The 14,943-nt window shown below is 37.9% G+C and overlaps 1 protein-coding gene across 1 annotated transcript in view; it reads right to left on the bottom strand.

Moving 5' to 3' along the window:
* Positions 1–1,752: 1,752 nt before the first annotated feature.
* Positions 1,753–14,943, bottom strand: part of DYNC2LI1 (dynein, cytoplasmic 2, light intermediate chain 1) — a 36,555-nt gene continuing 23,364 nt past the window's right edge. Inside the window, exons 9-13 of the mRNA XM_011978198.1 lie at positions 11,606–11,682; positions 10,548–10,618; positions 7,508–7,605; positions 7,008–7,100; positions 1,753–2,057 (exon numbers count right to left, since the gene is read on the bottom strand). Coding sequence (XP_011833588.1) covers positions 1,995–2,057; positions 7,008–7,100; positions 7,508–7,605; positions 10,548–10,618; positions 11,606–11,682 — 402 coding nt within the window. The 3' untranslated portion in view covers positions 1,753–1,994. The remainder of the gene's footprint in view (positions 2,058–7,007; positions 7,101–7,507; positions 7,606–10,547; positions 10,619–11,605; positions 11,683–14,943) is intronic.

Below are 14,943 nucleotides of genomic sequence, written 5' to 3'. Positions count from 1 at the left end.
CTTGGGAGGCTGTGGCAGGAGCTACTTGGGAGGCTGAGGCAGGAGAATCGCTTGAACCTGGGAGGTGGAGGTTGCAGTGAGCTGAGATTGTGCCACTGCTCTCCAGCCTGGCAACAGAGTAAGACTCTGTCTCAAAAAAAAAAAAAAAAAAAAATTGGGTTCTGTATTAAAATGACTGATCTGATTCTGTTTCTGATTGATCTTCAAGTAATTCCATGTAAGAACCCGAAATGAAACTGTCTCAGTGTTACTATGGTAACTTTGGGTGAGAATATGGTAGAGAGCGCATGAACTTGTTCACTGACTGTGACCTAACTTGTGAAGAAAGATAAATTATAGCATTTGAAATGTCTCACACTGAAGTAGGAAAGATCATTTCATTAAGGAAACCACAGTAAAATTCTATTTCTCAGAACAGTATTTAAGGATGTGGAGGCATTGGTAAATTATCAGACTAGTATTGTCAATTTTTATAAAAGGTCTTTGACATGGATGATTATGGTGTAATAGTTACACAATGTCTTACAGATTATATATGTCACATCAGTTATAGACAATTCTGGAGATGATAATCTATTACAGTAGTTCAAAGAGAGTCCCACAGGAACCTCTTTTGAAATCACTGATTTCAACTTACTAAAGATATGGGTGTACAACATAAGTGGAAACATTTTCTACTATTCATATGCAGATGAATTTCATTCTAGCTCAGAAACATTTGGAAAACTGACATCACACGTGACTTCAAGCTATTAAATGTTAGTGATAGCACCTTAGAAAAACACAATGGCTTTCAACATGTGACAGTTTGTGTCTCAAGTCAAAAATGGACAGTGATGTGTAAGAAAATCAAAGTATATAACAGCAATTCCTATTACTCTTGTGGAACAGGCTGTTTCTTCCCACCAAGTCAGTGATGTTTCTGAGATCATAATGTTCACTGTAAATTTAAAGGGATCTCTTTTTCCATAGCACTCAGCAAGAAACCTGTGCTTAAGACTGAGGTTCCTTGGAAACATGCTGAAAACTCTGTTCTCAAGGGTGTGAGAACCGTACATACTGCAAATAATTTATGAAGTCCTGGTTCGTTGCAATAAGCAGATGGCTTGCTATCTGCTCAGACACCACTCCCTTGGGGTAGTAAATGTGTTTATCTGAAGCTGGGAGTCAACATATTTGACGTGTGGATATGGAAGAACACAGAATAAATCATTTTTAATCACAGCAATTATACTTACTCAGAATGAACTTGGCTAGCAGGTACACAGATCTACAGATGGGAACGGCTTCTTAAAGGCTATCCCACCTTGGAAATAATCCTGGTTATCCCCAACACGTGATGTTTTGTCCTGCTTCTTGATAGGATATCTCGTTAAATGTGCCTGTTCTTCAAAAAGTGGTATTTAAAATAAATGTGTCAGTCTCACAGAGGGGTGAAATGGGTGCTGATTAAAAACACCCCATTCCAGACCACGGATGGTGACTCTCTAGGTGTGGGGACCCAGGAATGTGCATCTCCTATTTCAGGTGCTTCTTGCGCCTCACTGTTCAGAGTAAAGTTTTGACATCTGTGAACCCAATTCTGGTTTCCTCCCAGCTACAGCTGAGAACGCCTCTTAGAAAGAATGTGTCTAACATGGGCACTTAACCTTGCATTTAAAACTGTAACCAAATACTCTTACTTTTATATTCCTAAAAACATATAAGCAGAAACTTATACATGCTGAATTGAGTATATACCACTTAAACATGTTAGAGGTAGGGAGTAGAAGATTCTTTTATTTAAAAAAAAATTACACATGGTTCTACAATATTTTTTCCTTTTAAAAAGCTTCAAAATATACAGGGAGAGCACTAGTCCAAGAAATCCAGCTTGTTCTTTCACAAATTATACAGTTTAACTTTCTTCACATATTGCCACAATAGTTAATTCATAATATAATCTTATTTGTATTTAGAAAAGAAGAAATAAATATACAACAATTGAATTAGGTTCAAGAATCAAGCTCGATTTGTTTCCAAGACTTGGAAGAACTTCTTTTGTACTGTTCCAGTTCCTAAAACAAAAATATGTATTACTTTAAGAAAAATCAACTTAAGAATTCAAGGAGGCACGTTAAAACTGCTTTCTCATTTTTTAGATATAACAATGTATCCTTAGTAGCATTATCATTGTAAAGATTTCTTGACAATTGTTTTGTAAATGATTATGCTTAGGACTTATTTTCTAGAAATACAGTCTTCAGAGTTTCTGTGCTGCTAAGCGGCACTCAGAGATGAATTTATTAAACTTTCAGACAAAATTATGTATATAAACTACATAACACATATGAATCGTCTTTCAACTAATGAACTAGACATTTGTCATCCTTCAAGTATTCAAAAGTGCTCTTATTTTTAATTGTTTGCTGTTCAGTTCTTATCAAAAACTTGGTTGAAATTAGAAAAATATTTTAAAAACATATACCCAGGCTGGGTGCGGTGGCTCATGCCTATAATCCCAGCACTTTGGGAGGCTGGGGCAGGAGAATTGCTTGAGCCCAGGAATTTCAGACCAGCCTGGGCAACATAGGGAGACCGTGTCTCTACAAAAACTGAGAAAACTAATTATCCAGGCATGGTGGTGTGTGCGGTGGTCCCAGCTACTTGGAAGTCTGAGGTGGGAGGATTGCTTGAACCTGGGAGGTCAAGGCTGCAGTAAACTGTGATTGCGCCACTGCGCTCCAGCCTGGGTGACAGAGTGAGACTTGCGTGTTCAAATGGGGCTATCTAGGGATACGCGGGATGGTAGTGTCCACTTTTAAGCATTTTCCTGAGAGATCCTGGGTTCTGTCAGGTATGTCTGTGTGCTTTCACCCCTTAACTGGGTGAGATACATTTTCTGGTACAAGGAAAGTACAGGTATGTCTGAATGTCCTAATCAAAAACAAAACTCTTTATGTAATTCCACAAAAAAATGTGTGTGTGTGTGTATGTTTGTGTGTGTGTGTATCCTTTGTCCCAGTGATTTTACTTTTAGAAATCTATCATACATAACAATAGAGCAATGCACAAGGATGCTCACTGCTCTATCTGAGCACAACTGGAAACAACTTTGATGTCCCCCAGTAAGGACTGATGAAATAATTAGCATTCATTCACAGGTGGCTTCCAAGGCAGCCAGCAAAAACAAAAGTGGCCACATGAAAAAATAGTATGTGCCACATGAAAAAAGCACACAGCTAGGGAGAGGGCAGGATACTTCCATTTTCTATTTTATATACATCTATCTATATCTTTTGAATTTTTTCACAATGAGTATATGTTACCTTTACAATTCATAAATAAATTTTAGTGGAGGTGGCTATCCTGCACAAGGCAACTGACATGTAAAAGGGGTCATCTAAGGGGATGCCTCTTGGCCTCCTACATGTTGTTCAATGTCTAAATAACTGTACAAAGGTTATCACCACTTCAAATAAACAAAATGTGGTTACTCTGCAAGATAAGGCAATCACTGCCCTTTGGCTAACATAACTGAAGTTCACAGTTGCTATGAAAAGAAAATCCATTCTAATTTTCAGAAAAATTGCAGATCATCCCTTTCATACCTATACTCTAAGTTACTAAAATTTGAACGTTAAATGTTTCAAAATGGTATACAGACTTTGGAAGAATTTTTCCTTGTTTTTTTTTAACTTCCTCACTGGATTCTCAGAAGAATTTTCACGGCAATAATCATATGTACTCTTTACAGCTTGTTTTATTTTTTCCTAATAAAGTTAATTCAGTTCACCAGTTATCTACCACTGTGGTTTTAAAGATTAACTCATAAAGAATAAACAAATTGTTTACTGCACACTTTGTCTTTAACTGGAAGTGAAATTATTTTTACCAAGGACAAAGGTGAAAACGTTGTTTTGAGATTCTTGGCTAGTAGTATCTCCCTTTTGCAGACAGCAGACTGTGAGAAAACTAGGGCTATCGCACAGGCCACGCCAGAGGGAGGAAAAGGAATAACCAACGTGAGACAGAACCCACCAAGTCCACTAGATCTTCAATATGACAATGATATGGCCTCAAAATAATACATTGATGTTTTAAAGGGATAGCAAGTAAGAAAAATTTTCAAAAGATATCTGTGGTTGGCCAAGAAGACCTTAAAAATAAATGTTAACTGTAACTTTTTTTTTTTTTTTTTTTTGCCTTAACAAAAATACAGAAAAGAAGCTGGGTACAGTGGCTCACGCCTGTGATCCCAGCACTTTGGGAGGCCAACTCAGGAGGACTGCTTTAGGAGAGGAGTTCAAGACCAGCCTGGGCAACAAAAAAGGAAAAAATTACCCGGACATGGTGATGTGTGCCCGTAGTCCCAGCTACTTGAGAGGCTGAGACGGGAGGATCGCTTGAGCCCTGGAGTTCAAGGCTGCAGTGAGCCATGATCTCACGATTGCACTCCAGCCTGGATGCCAGAGCAAGACGCAGTATCAAACACAAAGAAAAAAACACAAAAGAGGTAGAAGGGCTCAGCAAGTTCTTTCCACATTGACAATCCCTTAAAATCGGGACTGCTTTAAAGCTAGAGGGCTTTTAAAAAGTAGAAAATACTACTAAAGTATTTTCTGGTGCCCACGTGAAGTCTGGCAAAGACAGAACTTTAATTAAAGAGGGCTAATCACGAAAGACCCTAAGTCTGCAGGAAAGATGAAAGGGGTCTTCCTACCAATCCTCAGATCCTTGAGGATTGACCTCACAGCACACAACTGGAAACAACTTAAGGTCTCACAACTACGCGTGAAAGAGTATGAAATAATATTCAAATTAAAAATGCCGTATAGTAGAATGTCAAAATTTAGATTCAGATTATCAATGAAATAACAGCAACAACACTGATAATCATTAGGGTATCTTTAAAGCTAAAGCATAAAATTATGCTAAGGTCCTATGTGTGCAATCTGGAATCAATGCAATTCATCTAAAACCACACGAATAAAAGTCGTTTAGAGGCAAACTTAGGATAGCATAACTTTTCAGGTAGGTTAAAAAACATCTTGAACCAAGAGATGATAGGAATTGGTGATCTGCTGGCAGTGAGACACAAGAGATGAATGAAGGGTGATATGGGTACTGTGGGGCTGCCTTCCTTTTCCACACAGAATTCTTACGGTTTTAAGTCATTTAGAGAAGGCAGATTTGAATGTGAAAATTCATGACACTCACAAATACCCTAATCCTTTAATAATACTGATGTATATGAACTTAATCAAAATGATCATTATGCAATATAAACAGATATTCTTATCAACAACAACAGTTAATCATTGACCCCTAGATAAATATTAATCAGGGATGACTTCCAACTAATCCTTACATCCAAGCTGGAAACATAATTTATAAGGGTTACATGAGGTCATTTTACTGTTTCTACAACATGCCTCTCACTTTGCTACAGCTACAAAACCTCTAAATATTCATGGCATATTTTTCAAAAGTCTTCTGGACCGTTTACATAAAATGTTTTGCTTACTTCTCCAAGGGCCCCCTGCAGGTGAATGCTGAGAAAAATGCCCCGGCTCCTGCTCCCAGCTGATAGCTGCTTTCAGGTTACCCTCGAAAAAATGTGGCTGCCGCCTGAGAAGCTGCCAGGGCTTTCAATCTAGTGCTTACCATACATAAGTTTACTCATATAAGGACAGATTCTGTACAATGTCTCATTTTATCAAATCAAACTAAAACTTAAGTTTGCTTGTTTGTTTTTAGAAAAATCTAGGCTGGGCGTGGTGGTTCACGCCTGTAATCCCAGCACTTTGGGAGGCCAAGGTGGGTGGATCACGAGATCAGGAGTTCAAGACCAGCCTGGTCAAGATGGTGAAACCCCGTCTCTACTAAAAAAAACCCCAAAAAATTAGCTGGGCATGGTGGCGGGTGCCTGTAATCCCAGCCACTCAGGAGGCTGAAGCAGAGAACTGCTTGAACCCGGGAGGCAGAGGTTGCAGTGAGCTGAGGTCACGCCACTGCACTTCAGCCTGGGTGACAGTGTGAGACTCGTCTCAAAAAAAAAAAAAAGAAAAGAAAACTCTAAGTATTTGGGTCATGGTGAGTTTACCAGCTCTTAACATTCTTACATCAGATTTGTGTGTTCAAATGGGGCTATCTAGGGATACATGGGATGGTAGTGTTCACTTTTAAGCATTTTCCTGAGAGATCCTGGGTTCTGTCAGGTATGTCTGTGTGCTTTCAGACTGTGCTTTCAGTCCTTAACTGGGCGAGATACATTTTCTGGTACAAGGAAAGTATAGATATGTCTGAATTTCCTAATCAAAAACAAAACTTTTTATGTAATTCCACAAACCAAAGAGTATTAAGAAAATGTCTCTCCAGCAGCAAGGTAAGAATCACTACTCATCTTTAATATAATGTAAACTAGAAAATCAAAAAGGTTTATGTGAACATCAAGTCACGTCTGGGTGGTGGGATGACAGGTGATTTAAAAATTTTTCTTTATTCATATCAAATTTTTATTTTTTTCTACAGTATACTATTAGTGTGTTATTTAAATAGATGTACTACTTAAATAATTTTAACAGTAAAAAAGAAACACTAAGTAAATACATTGAGAAAAATGTAAGGAATTCCCAAGGCACTCCAGGTTTTGTGATAAAACTTCAGATAAGGCCGGGTGCGGTGGCTCACGCTTGTAACCCCGGCACTTTGCGAGGCCAAGGCGGGCAGATCACGAGGTCAAGAGATTGAGACCATCCTGGCTAACATGGTGAAACCCTGTCTCTACTAAAAATACAAAAAAAAAAAAAAAATAGCCAGGCATGCTGGTGGGCGCCTGTAGTCCCAGCTACTCGGGAGACTGAGGCAGGAGAATGGCACGAACCCGGCAGGTGGAGCTTGCAGTGAGCCAAGATTGCGCCACTGCACTCCATGCTGGGCAACAGAGTGAGACTCCATCTCAAAACAACCACCACAACAACAAGAAAAACCTTCAGATGAAATTAAGTAAATATTTAAGATAATACCTGATCCTTCTGAATTCTCATCTCATCGACTTCACTTTCAGCATACTGAGGATCTCTTGCAGGGTCCTTGATATTTTTCAGTGTGTTAATACTCTGAAATTACAAATCTCCAAATCACTTCATGCCCATAACCCAAAATTCAATGGCTACCATCTGCCTAATAAACCAAGCTCCCATTCCTCAGCCTACCACAAAGGCTCTCTATGATCTTTCAAGCTTTTTTCATCACCACTGAGGCCCGCTTCCAATTCCACCAGGTCCCCTTTCAGTTGTCTCTCCCTTCTCTAACAACCAGATAACTATCTTTGAAAGTGGAGCAGGAACCATGTCTGACTTTTTTTTTAATCACCACAGTGCCTATTTACATTTTCAGCAATGTTTAATTGATTTTTGAGCAGAAGAGATAAAAACAAAGTTATCATAATAGGCCCTTTGGCACATTTCCTATAACTGTTAGATGGTGCTAAAAATCTTGCTTTTAAAAAATTAGAAATATGTACCTTTGGTGGAAAGAGCTTTTCATACACTTTTTTCCACAACTCCATTGGTGAGTGGGCATGAAGCTTTCCAATGTCATTTTCAGGAACAGGAGGAGATCCTAAAATAGCAAGTTTAACTTCAAATGACTGCATTGATTAAAATATTACAAATTCTGCCAATAAAAGAAATGACACTAACAAAGGTATACATCTCAGATCACTCATTTTCCCTCTCCTTAATATAGTCACCATTAAAATTTACCCTACCCAGCACAGCAAGGTCACTGGGACAGATTCTAATACTGAAAGAAGAGGAGCCAAAGAGTAACTGGTAAACTGTAACTCTCATTCTCCACACCCTGTATCTATACCTGTATCTACATCCTATTAACCAGTAATTCCAGTTCTTGGTAGTGTTTGCCCTAGAAACACCTGCAAACTGGTACTGTATTAAGGATTTCACACTGCAGCATCATTTGTTATCACTGAATAAATTGACCTACAACCAAAATATTCATCAGTGGTGAATAGTGCATTAATTACTATGCACACCCATGCTCTGTAACACTATCCAACAGTTAAAATAAGAAATAGATCCATATGTAGCATTAACATGGAAAAACTACTAAGGTATATTGGTATATTGAATAAAAAGGTATTGAATAATAAGGTATATTTAATAAAAAAGGGAAATGCCAAAATGATATAGACTGAACATATACTTATGTTTAAAGCAAATAGTTTTTTCTACACTATATACACGTGTGTAACGGCACAGGAAATTGGAAAGAACACAGATTTGCTCCTTGTATATACTCTTTTACCTTTTTACAAGGAGATATCTTTATGTATTACTTGTATAATTTAATTTGAAAAATTTAAAACTTTGCTGCCATTTACTATTTGTAACTGGATATTTCCCATTCTTTCTATTTCCAACATCTATTGTTCACCAAAACTGTTTTGCTGGTGATCTTCCAGGACATCCTTGCCACTTTGGTGGGAAAAGCATTGATACGCTCCACTGATGTTATTCAGCTTTGCCAAGTTTTACTTGTATTCCTTTGTGTGTCTGTGTGTATATTAAGTTCTATACAATTTTATCACCCGCATAGGTTCATGTATTTGCTACCACAGTCAAGATGCCAACTTAATTCCACTAGCACAAGGATCCTGTGTTGCCCTTTTATAGACATAACCTCCTCCTTCCTGAGCCCTCCCCTCGTCTCCCCATCCATAGTCCTATCCCTACCCTCTGACCACCACTAATCTGCCTCCATTTCTAAAATGTTTTTCATTTCAAAATTTTTTATAAATAGAATCACACTGTATGTAATCTTTTATAATTGGCTGCTTTTCACTCAGCATGATTCCCTGGAGATTCACCCAGGCTATGTGTATCAGTCATTTGTTCCTTTGTGTGGCTGAGCAGTTTTCTCTGGTACAGATGTACCACGGTTTGTTTAGTCATTCACCTGCTGAACAACTTCTGGGCTGTTTCTAGGTTTTGACTACTACACATAAAGCTGCTGTGAACATATGCCTAGAGATTTTTTGTGTGAAATTTAAGTTTTCATTTATCCTGGATAAACGCCCAACAGCACAATTTTTAGGTCATATGGTAGTTGCAGGTTTAGTTTCATAAGAAACTGTTAAACTGTTTTCTAGAGTGGCTGTACCATTTTACACTCCCACCAGCAATGTATGAGAGATCTGGTTTCTCTGCATCTTTGCCAGTATTTGGTGGTGTCACTGTTTTTTATTTAAGGTATTCTGTTAAGTGTATACTGATATTTCATTGTGATTTCAATTTGCATTTCCCTAACGACTAACGATATTAAACACTTTTTTATGTGCTGCTTTGCTATTTTTATGTCCTCTCTGAAATGAAATGTCTGCTTATGTCTTTTGCCCACTTTCTAAATGGATTGTTTATTTTTCCGTTGAGTTCATGTATTCTAAACACTAGTCCTCTGTCATGTATGTGGTTTGAAATTCTTTTCTCCCAGACTGTGGCATGTCTATTCATCTTCTTCACATGGGCTTTCACAGAGCAAAAGTTTTTAATTCTGATGAGATCTAAGCTCCATGATTTCAAAATTCAGTAATTATGAACTCTCTTCTGGCCTCCAACTATTCATAGAGGCAAAAGAATTCCATCAGCATTATCTATCAGTACAATAGTGATTCTCACTGCTACTGGAATTAAGTTGGCATTAATGATAATCATAAACATCAGACTCCATGACCATTCATTAAGCAAAATCACCTCCATTCCTTCCATTCCAATTAATCTATAATCTCATTACAAAGATTCTATATTTGAAGTCAAGTCACCTTTAGCTTGTAAGACTAATAGAGGATGGGGAATACAAACAAAACAAAACAAAACAAAACAAAACCCCTACTGCCCATTAGAGTGTTAAAAGCAAACTATGCCACCTGCAGAGGATAAAGAAGTGCGAGGTTCAAAGAGCTTCACAATGAAAACAGTTTCTGTGGGAAGGTAAGGGGCTTGAGATATAAACTCTTAAACTTCCTTTTGATTCAGAAGCCTGTAGAGTCTATGAGTTTACGAAATACATTCCATTAGATGAGGCATGCTATTTCATAACAAAAAATCAAATCATACCTAATTGTTACAAACGTGTTCTTTTTGACTTACTTTTCAATCTCTCATATACTTGCTAATTGCCCGTAATATGTAACTTTGAATTTCCTCACTACTCTATGCTCCTAGCTTCCTTAAATCCAAGGAGCTAAAATTTAAAAGTACCTGGAAATCAGTGGGGGAAAGAAAATACATGCAATTTGTTTTTCAGTGGAATAGAGATCAGAAATGAGAAATCAGTCTCTTATGTGGTGACATCCCTTCCATCACAAACATGTCAATGTGATGCATGTTACATTAATACTGGGCATATAAACAAACACACAGGAAATAACAGCAATGATAATGAAACCAGAAATAGGAGTATGTTGGAGACAAAGTGAACATGGAGTAGGATAAAATCAATAAGCAATTAAAAAAAGATTGAACAACCTTAATAAGTTCACTAACCTATTTGACTGAAAGAATCCAATCCTGCTGTGATAAACAGTGGTTTATTCTGATCCACACATATTGATTTGCTACGTAGAGAAAAAAAGATTCTAAATTAGTTTAGCCATTAAATTTGCTGCCACGCTCTTCCATAAACATGAGAGCAATATTATGGACTAGTTTTACATTTAGCCACTACTGAGAGCATTGCCCCAAATGAATAACTATCAATTTAAGTGATTTCAAAAATTAAAATATAGCATAAATAAACATTTTATAGGAAAAAAGTGACAGACCCTATTACCTTAAATTGAAACTAAGAGAAGTAGCAAGGCTAAGAAGATACATACCAAAATTTTCAATTCCATTTCAAATCAATAAAAGAAAGTAATAATAGAGGGAAGCTACCAAAGTGTGGGAAAGGAAGTAAAATAAATCAGGGAGCAAGTATAATATTATCATTATTTTATTCCAGCCTCAAACTAAATGTTATGTAACATTTTGGTTGCAAAATTTGAGAAATATTTAAAGAATATAAGAAGCAGGAAATAATATGAAATTATCCCCTTTATGTTGAGTCATGACAAAATAAATAATAATAAAAATAATTTTAAAAAGAAATTATCCCTGGCCGGGTGCGGTGGCTCAAGCCTGTAATCCCAGCACTTTGGGAGGCCGAGGCGGGTGGATCACGAGGTCAGGAGATCGAGACCATCCTGGCTAACATGGTGAAACCCCGTCTCTACTAAAAATACAAAAAATTAGCTGGGTGTGGTGGCAGGCAGCTGTAGTCCCAGCTACTTGGGAGGCTGAGGCAGGAGAATGGCGTAAACCCGGGAGGCGGAGCTTGCAGTGAGCCGAGATCACGCCACTGCACTCCAGCCTGGGTGACACAGCGAGACTCCGTCTCAAAAAAAAAAAAAAAAAAAAAAAAAAGAAATTATCCCTTTAAGACTAGCCATCGAGGTCACTTTCCTGGTCAAGACACAACAGACTGAGTAGAACAATAATCAGATGAGACAACATTGGCTAAATCAATCACTCAATAAATGATATAAAAAGTATCTTAGCAGTACCTTTTGTCAATGCCAAATGCCAACTGGTTGATAACTCCACGTATTTTTAGTAATAGAGCTTCTGATTTACTGGTAAACTTTAAACAAATCAGGAGAACAAATTATATGCTTTATTTTCCAATCACAGAAACAGGTAAAATAAATATGGCTTTGAACAAATACAGATTGCAAAGAGAATCACTATTTAGTTGCCCAACAAATACTTTTGTTTGAGTAGACAAAACAAAACCTGAATAAAGAAATCTTGGTAACTTTAACTTGTTCTTCAAACTTAATGAGTACATGATGTGGAAAGGATTTGTGTTTATGTACTAATCATTTCAGCTACTCACACAAATGGATCATAATCACTGTCAAATAATTTCTTTAAAATGTATATATGAATGTATGTTTATGGGCTGTATGTGTGTAAACATACTCATTATGGTCTAAAAGAAAATTTTCCAAAATGCAGTTGGGTTGGTTAGAAAATGAGAGGTATACCTCAAAAGTAGCTTTCACATCCAAGGGTGTATTGCTGCCTTCCAAACAGTCACTGTGGGACTGCAGACTGGTCTAATGATGCTGATACTCACTAAAGTAATTTTTAAACTTCTTTTTAAATTGCTTTTGGTGCCTAAGCTACTGAATATTTTCAATGTTGGCATATAACTAGGGAAACCATAACCAGAACATTTCAGAGAATGAAAAGGGTTGGGTACTATTAATCATTAAGCTGTGACATCAGATGAATACCAGGACATATGGTTACTCTACAAATCTTTAAAAACTAGATTGGATTTCTGTAGATACCAAAAGTCATTCACAGCCAAGTCAAAATGACTAAGAGGTATGGAAGTGAGAAGAACAATTTTGAACTGAAATGAAATCTAATTATGAAGCAAAGACATCAGCGTTATGGTTCCAATGGCAATTCCACAAGATAAGCCTCATTCTGGATTAAGAACAGAAAGTTCTTAATGCTCTCAGAGAAAGTATTCAAATGAGAATACTCATGTGTATATATAAGATCTGATACATTTATTTAAAAGAAAGCATTGAAATAATTGTAATGCTTCTACTGAGACCATGTTTAAAAATACATATAGAAAACTTTAACTGAATTTTAGAAATATAACTGCTCTGTTTAATTTTATTTTCTTTATGAGAAAGGAAAAACCTAATCACAAACATATTTCACAGAACATAGGGCTGGGAGAACATTAGAAGTTTTCTAACCCAACTCCTCCATCTGCTGCATCAACCACTTCTGAAACACCCTTCACAAAGACCTGTAAGCCTTCTGCTTAAACAAACTCAATACCTGGGAACTCATCTCCCCAAATAATTCATTCTGTTTTCAGAAAATGGTAGTATTAGAAAGTGCTTTCATATTTTGAGTAAACTCTATTGATTCCTTTTTATGGACTTTAGAATAGCAAAGAATGAAGTTAGTCACTTTTCTATGGAACATTCCTTCAACTATCTAAGAGAGTGATCACATTTTAGGTGATATTCTACTGGTCCTCATATATAATAATTTTAAGTCCCTGCCATCCTGATGGCTCTCCTCTGAATCTGGTTCTACTTACCAGTCTTCTCCTGTTCTCTTTGGGGGGTGAGGAGCATATTGGTTTTTTAAGAGATGGGGTCTTGCTCTGTTGCCCGGGCTAGAGTGCAGCAGTGTGATGACAACTCACTGCAGCCTTGAACTGCCAGGCTCAGGCAATCCTCCTGCCTCAGCCTCCTGAGTACCTAGGACCACAGGCATGCACTATGATGCTAATGACTGGCTAATTCAATTTTTTTTTTTTTTTTTTTTTTTTGTCAAGACAAGGTCTCATTTTGTTGCCCAGGCTGGTCTTCAACTGCTGGCCTCAAGTGGTCTTTCCACCTCACCCTCCAAGTGTTGAGATTAGAGGCAAGAGCTACCACGCCTGGCCTGTGTTTTGTTTTTATTAACTTAATTAGATTGTTCAAAATGTTGAATCAATATTCTCAACTGCACTGTATAGGATCAACTATAGTGTTGGGAAAAAAACCCTGCTAAATATCATGGAATTTTGCAAAGCAGTACCCAACTTTCTTCCTTAAATGGGGCAGAGGGTAAGAGGAGACATGAAACTAAAAGATGGGGCTTTGATCACTTTGGCTACATTCTTCCCGAAAGGCCTTATGGTTCCTTTGGTGGTCCAGAAGTACTCCACTAACCCAAACCCTGTTCCTTTGGGCTTACTGAAAGCTGAGATGAAGCCCTTCTCAAAGTCATTCCCTGGTCCCTGATCTTGTTCCATCTCCTGGGCCACAGTGAATCCCAGGCTTGCTGTGGCCTGCAGTGACCTGACTTCATCTAAATTTGTACCCGTGAGACCAGACTGGGCCCTCCATCAAATGTAATCTGTTCCTAAAGAAATATAGGGATTTCCCTCAGCTAACTTGATAGCCAGAAGTAAATGTGTGACCCTCTCTAGTGGCAAAAATAAGTAACTGCAAGATCTTTACCTCTGTACCCTGGATGAGTCATTCACTTTAAATTCCCCATATCCTCTCAAAATAGTAAAGAAGAACATTTCCCAAAGTACTGTGTCAACCTAATACGTAAGCAAATACAATTCAAACATAAAAGGTGATCATTTTTAAGAAAATACGTAATGAAATGTATGTATAATGTTTTGAAAGGTATAAAAGCTGAGAATACATACTTTGTAAATATTACTTTCAGTCAAAATATTCTAGCCATGAAGGCAAGGGGCTAGACCATGTTGTCTCTAGGTTCCTCTGAGTGCTTTAATTTGGAGGAAAAAAGAGACCATTAAATAATTATTCAAATGTAAAGGAATTTTTTTTTTTTGAGACAAACCCAGTCTGGAGTGCAGTGGTGTGATAATGGTTCACTGCAGCTTTGACCTCCCGAGCTCACATGATCCTCCCACCTCAGTCTCCCAAGTAGCTGAGACAACCGGTGTGTGCCACCATGGCCAGCTAATTTTTAAAATTTTTTGTAGAGACAGGTTCTTGCCATGTTGCCCAGGCTGGTCTCAAACTCCTGAGCTCAAATGATCCTCTTGCCTCAGCCTCCAAAGTGTTGGGATTACAGGCGTGAGCCACTGCACCCAGCTGGAAATTGTTTAAATAAAAATGTTTTGGCCAGGCACGGTGGCTCACGCTTGTAATCTCAGCACTTTGGGAGGCTGAGGAGGGCAGATCACGAGGTCACAAGTTCGAGACCAGCCTGGCCAACACAGTGAAACCCCGTCTCTACTAAATATACAAAAATTAGCCGGGCATGGTGGCACACGCCCGTAGTCCCAGCTACTCAGGAGGCTGAGGTAGGAGAATCGCTTGAACCCGGGAGGCAG

The sequence above is a fragment of the Mandrillus leucophaeus genome, unplaced genomic scaffold (assembly GCF_000951045.1).
Source record: "Mandrillus leucophaeus isolate KB7577 unplaced genomic scaffold, Mleu.le_1.0 Scaffold190, whole genome shotgun sequence".
NCBI lineage: Eukaryota > Metazoa > Chordata > Mammalia > Primates > Cercopithecidae > Mandrillus > Mandrillus leucophaeus.
The sequence above is the reverse complement of the archived record's forward strand: the minus strand, read 5'-3'. Positions and strand labels throughout refer to the sequence as shown.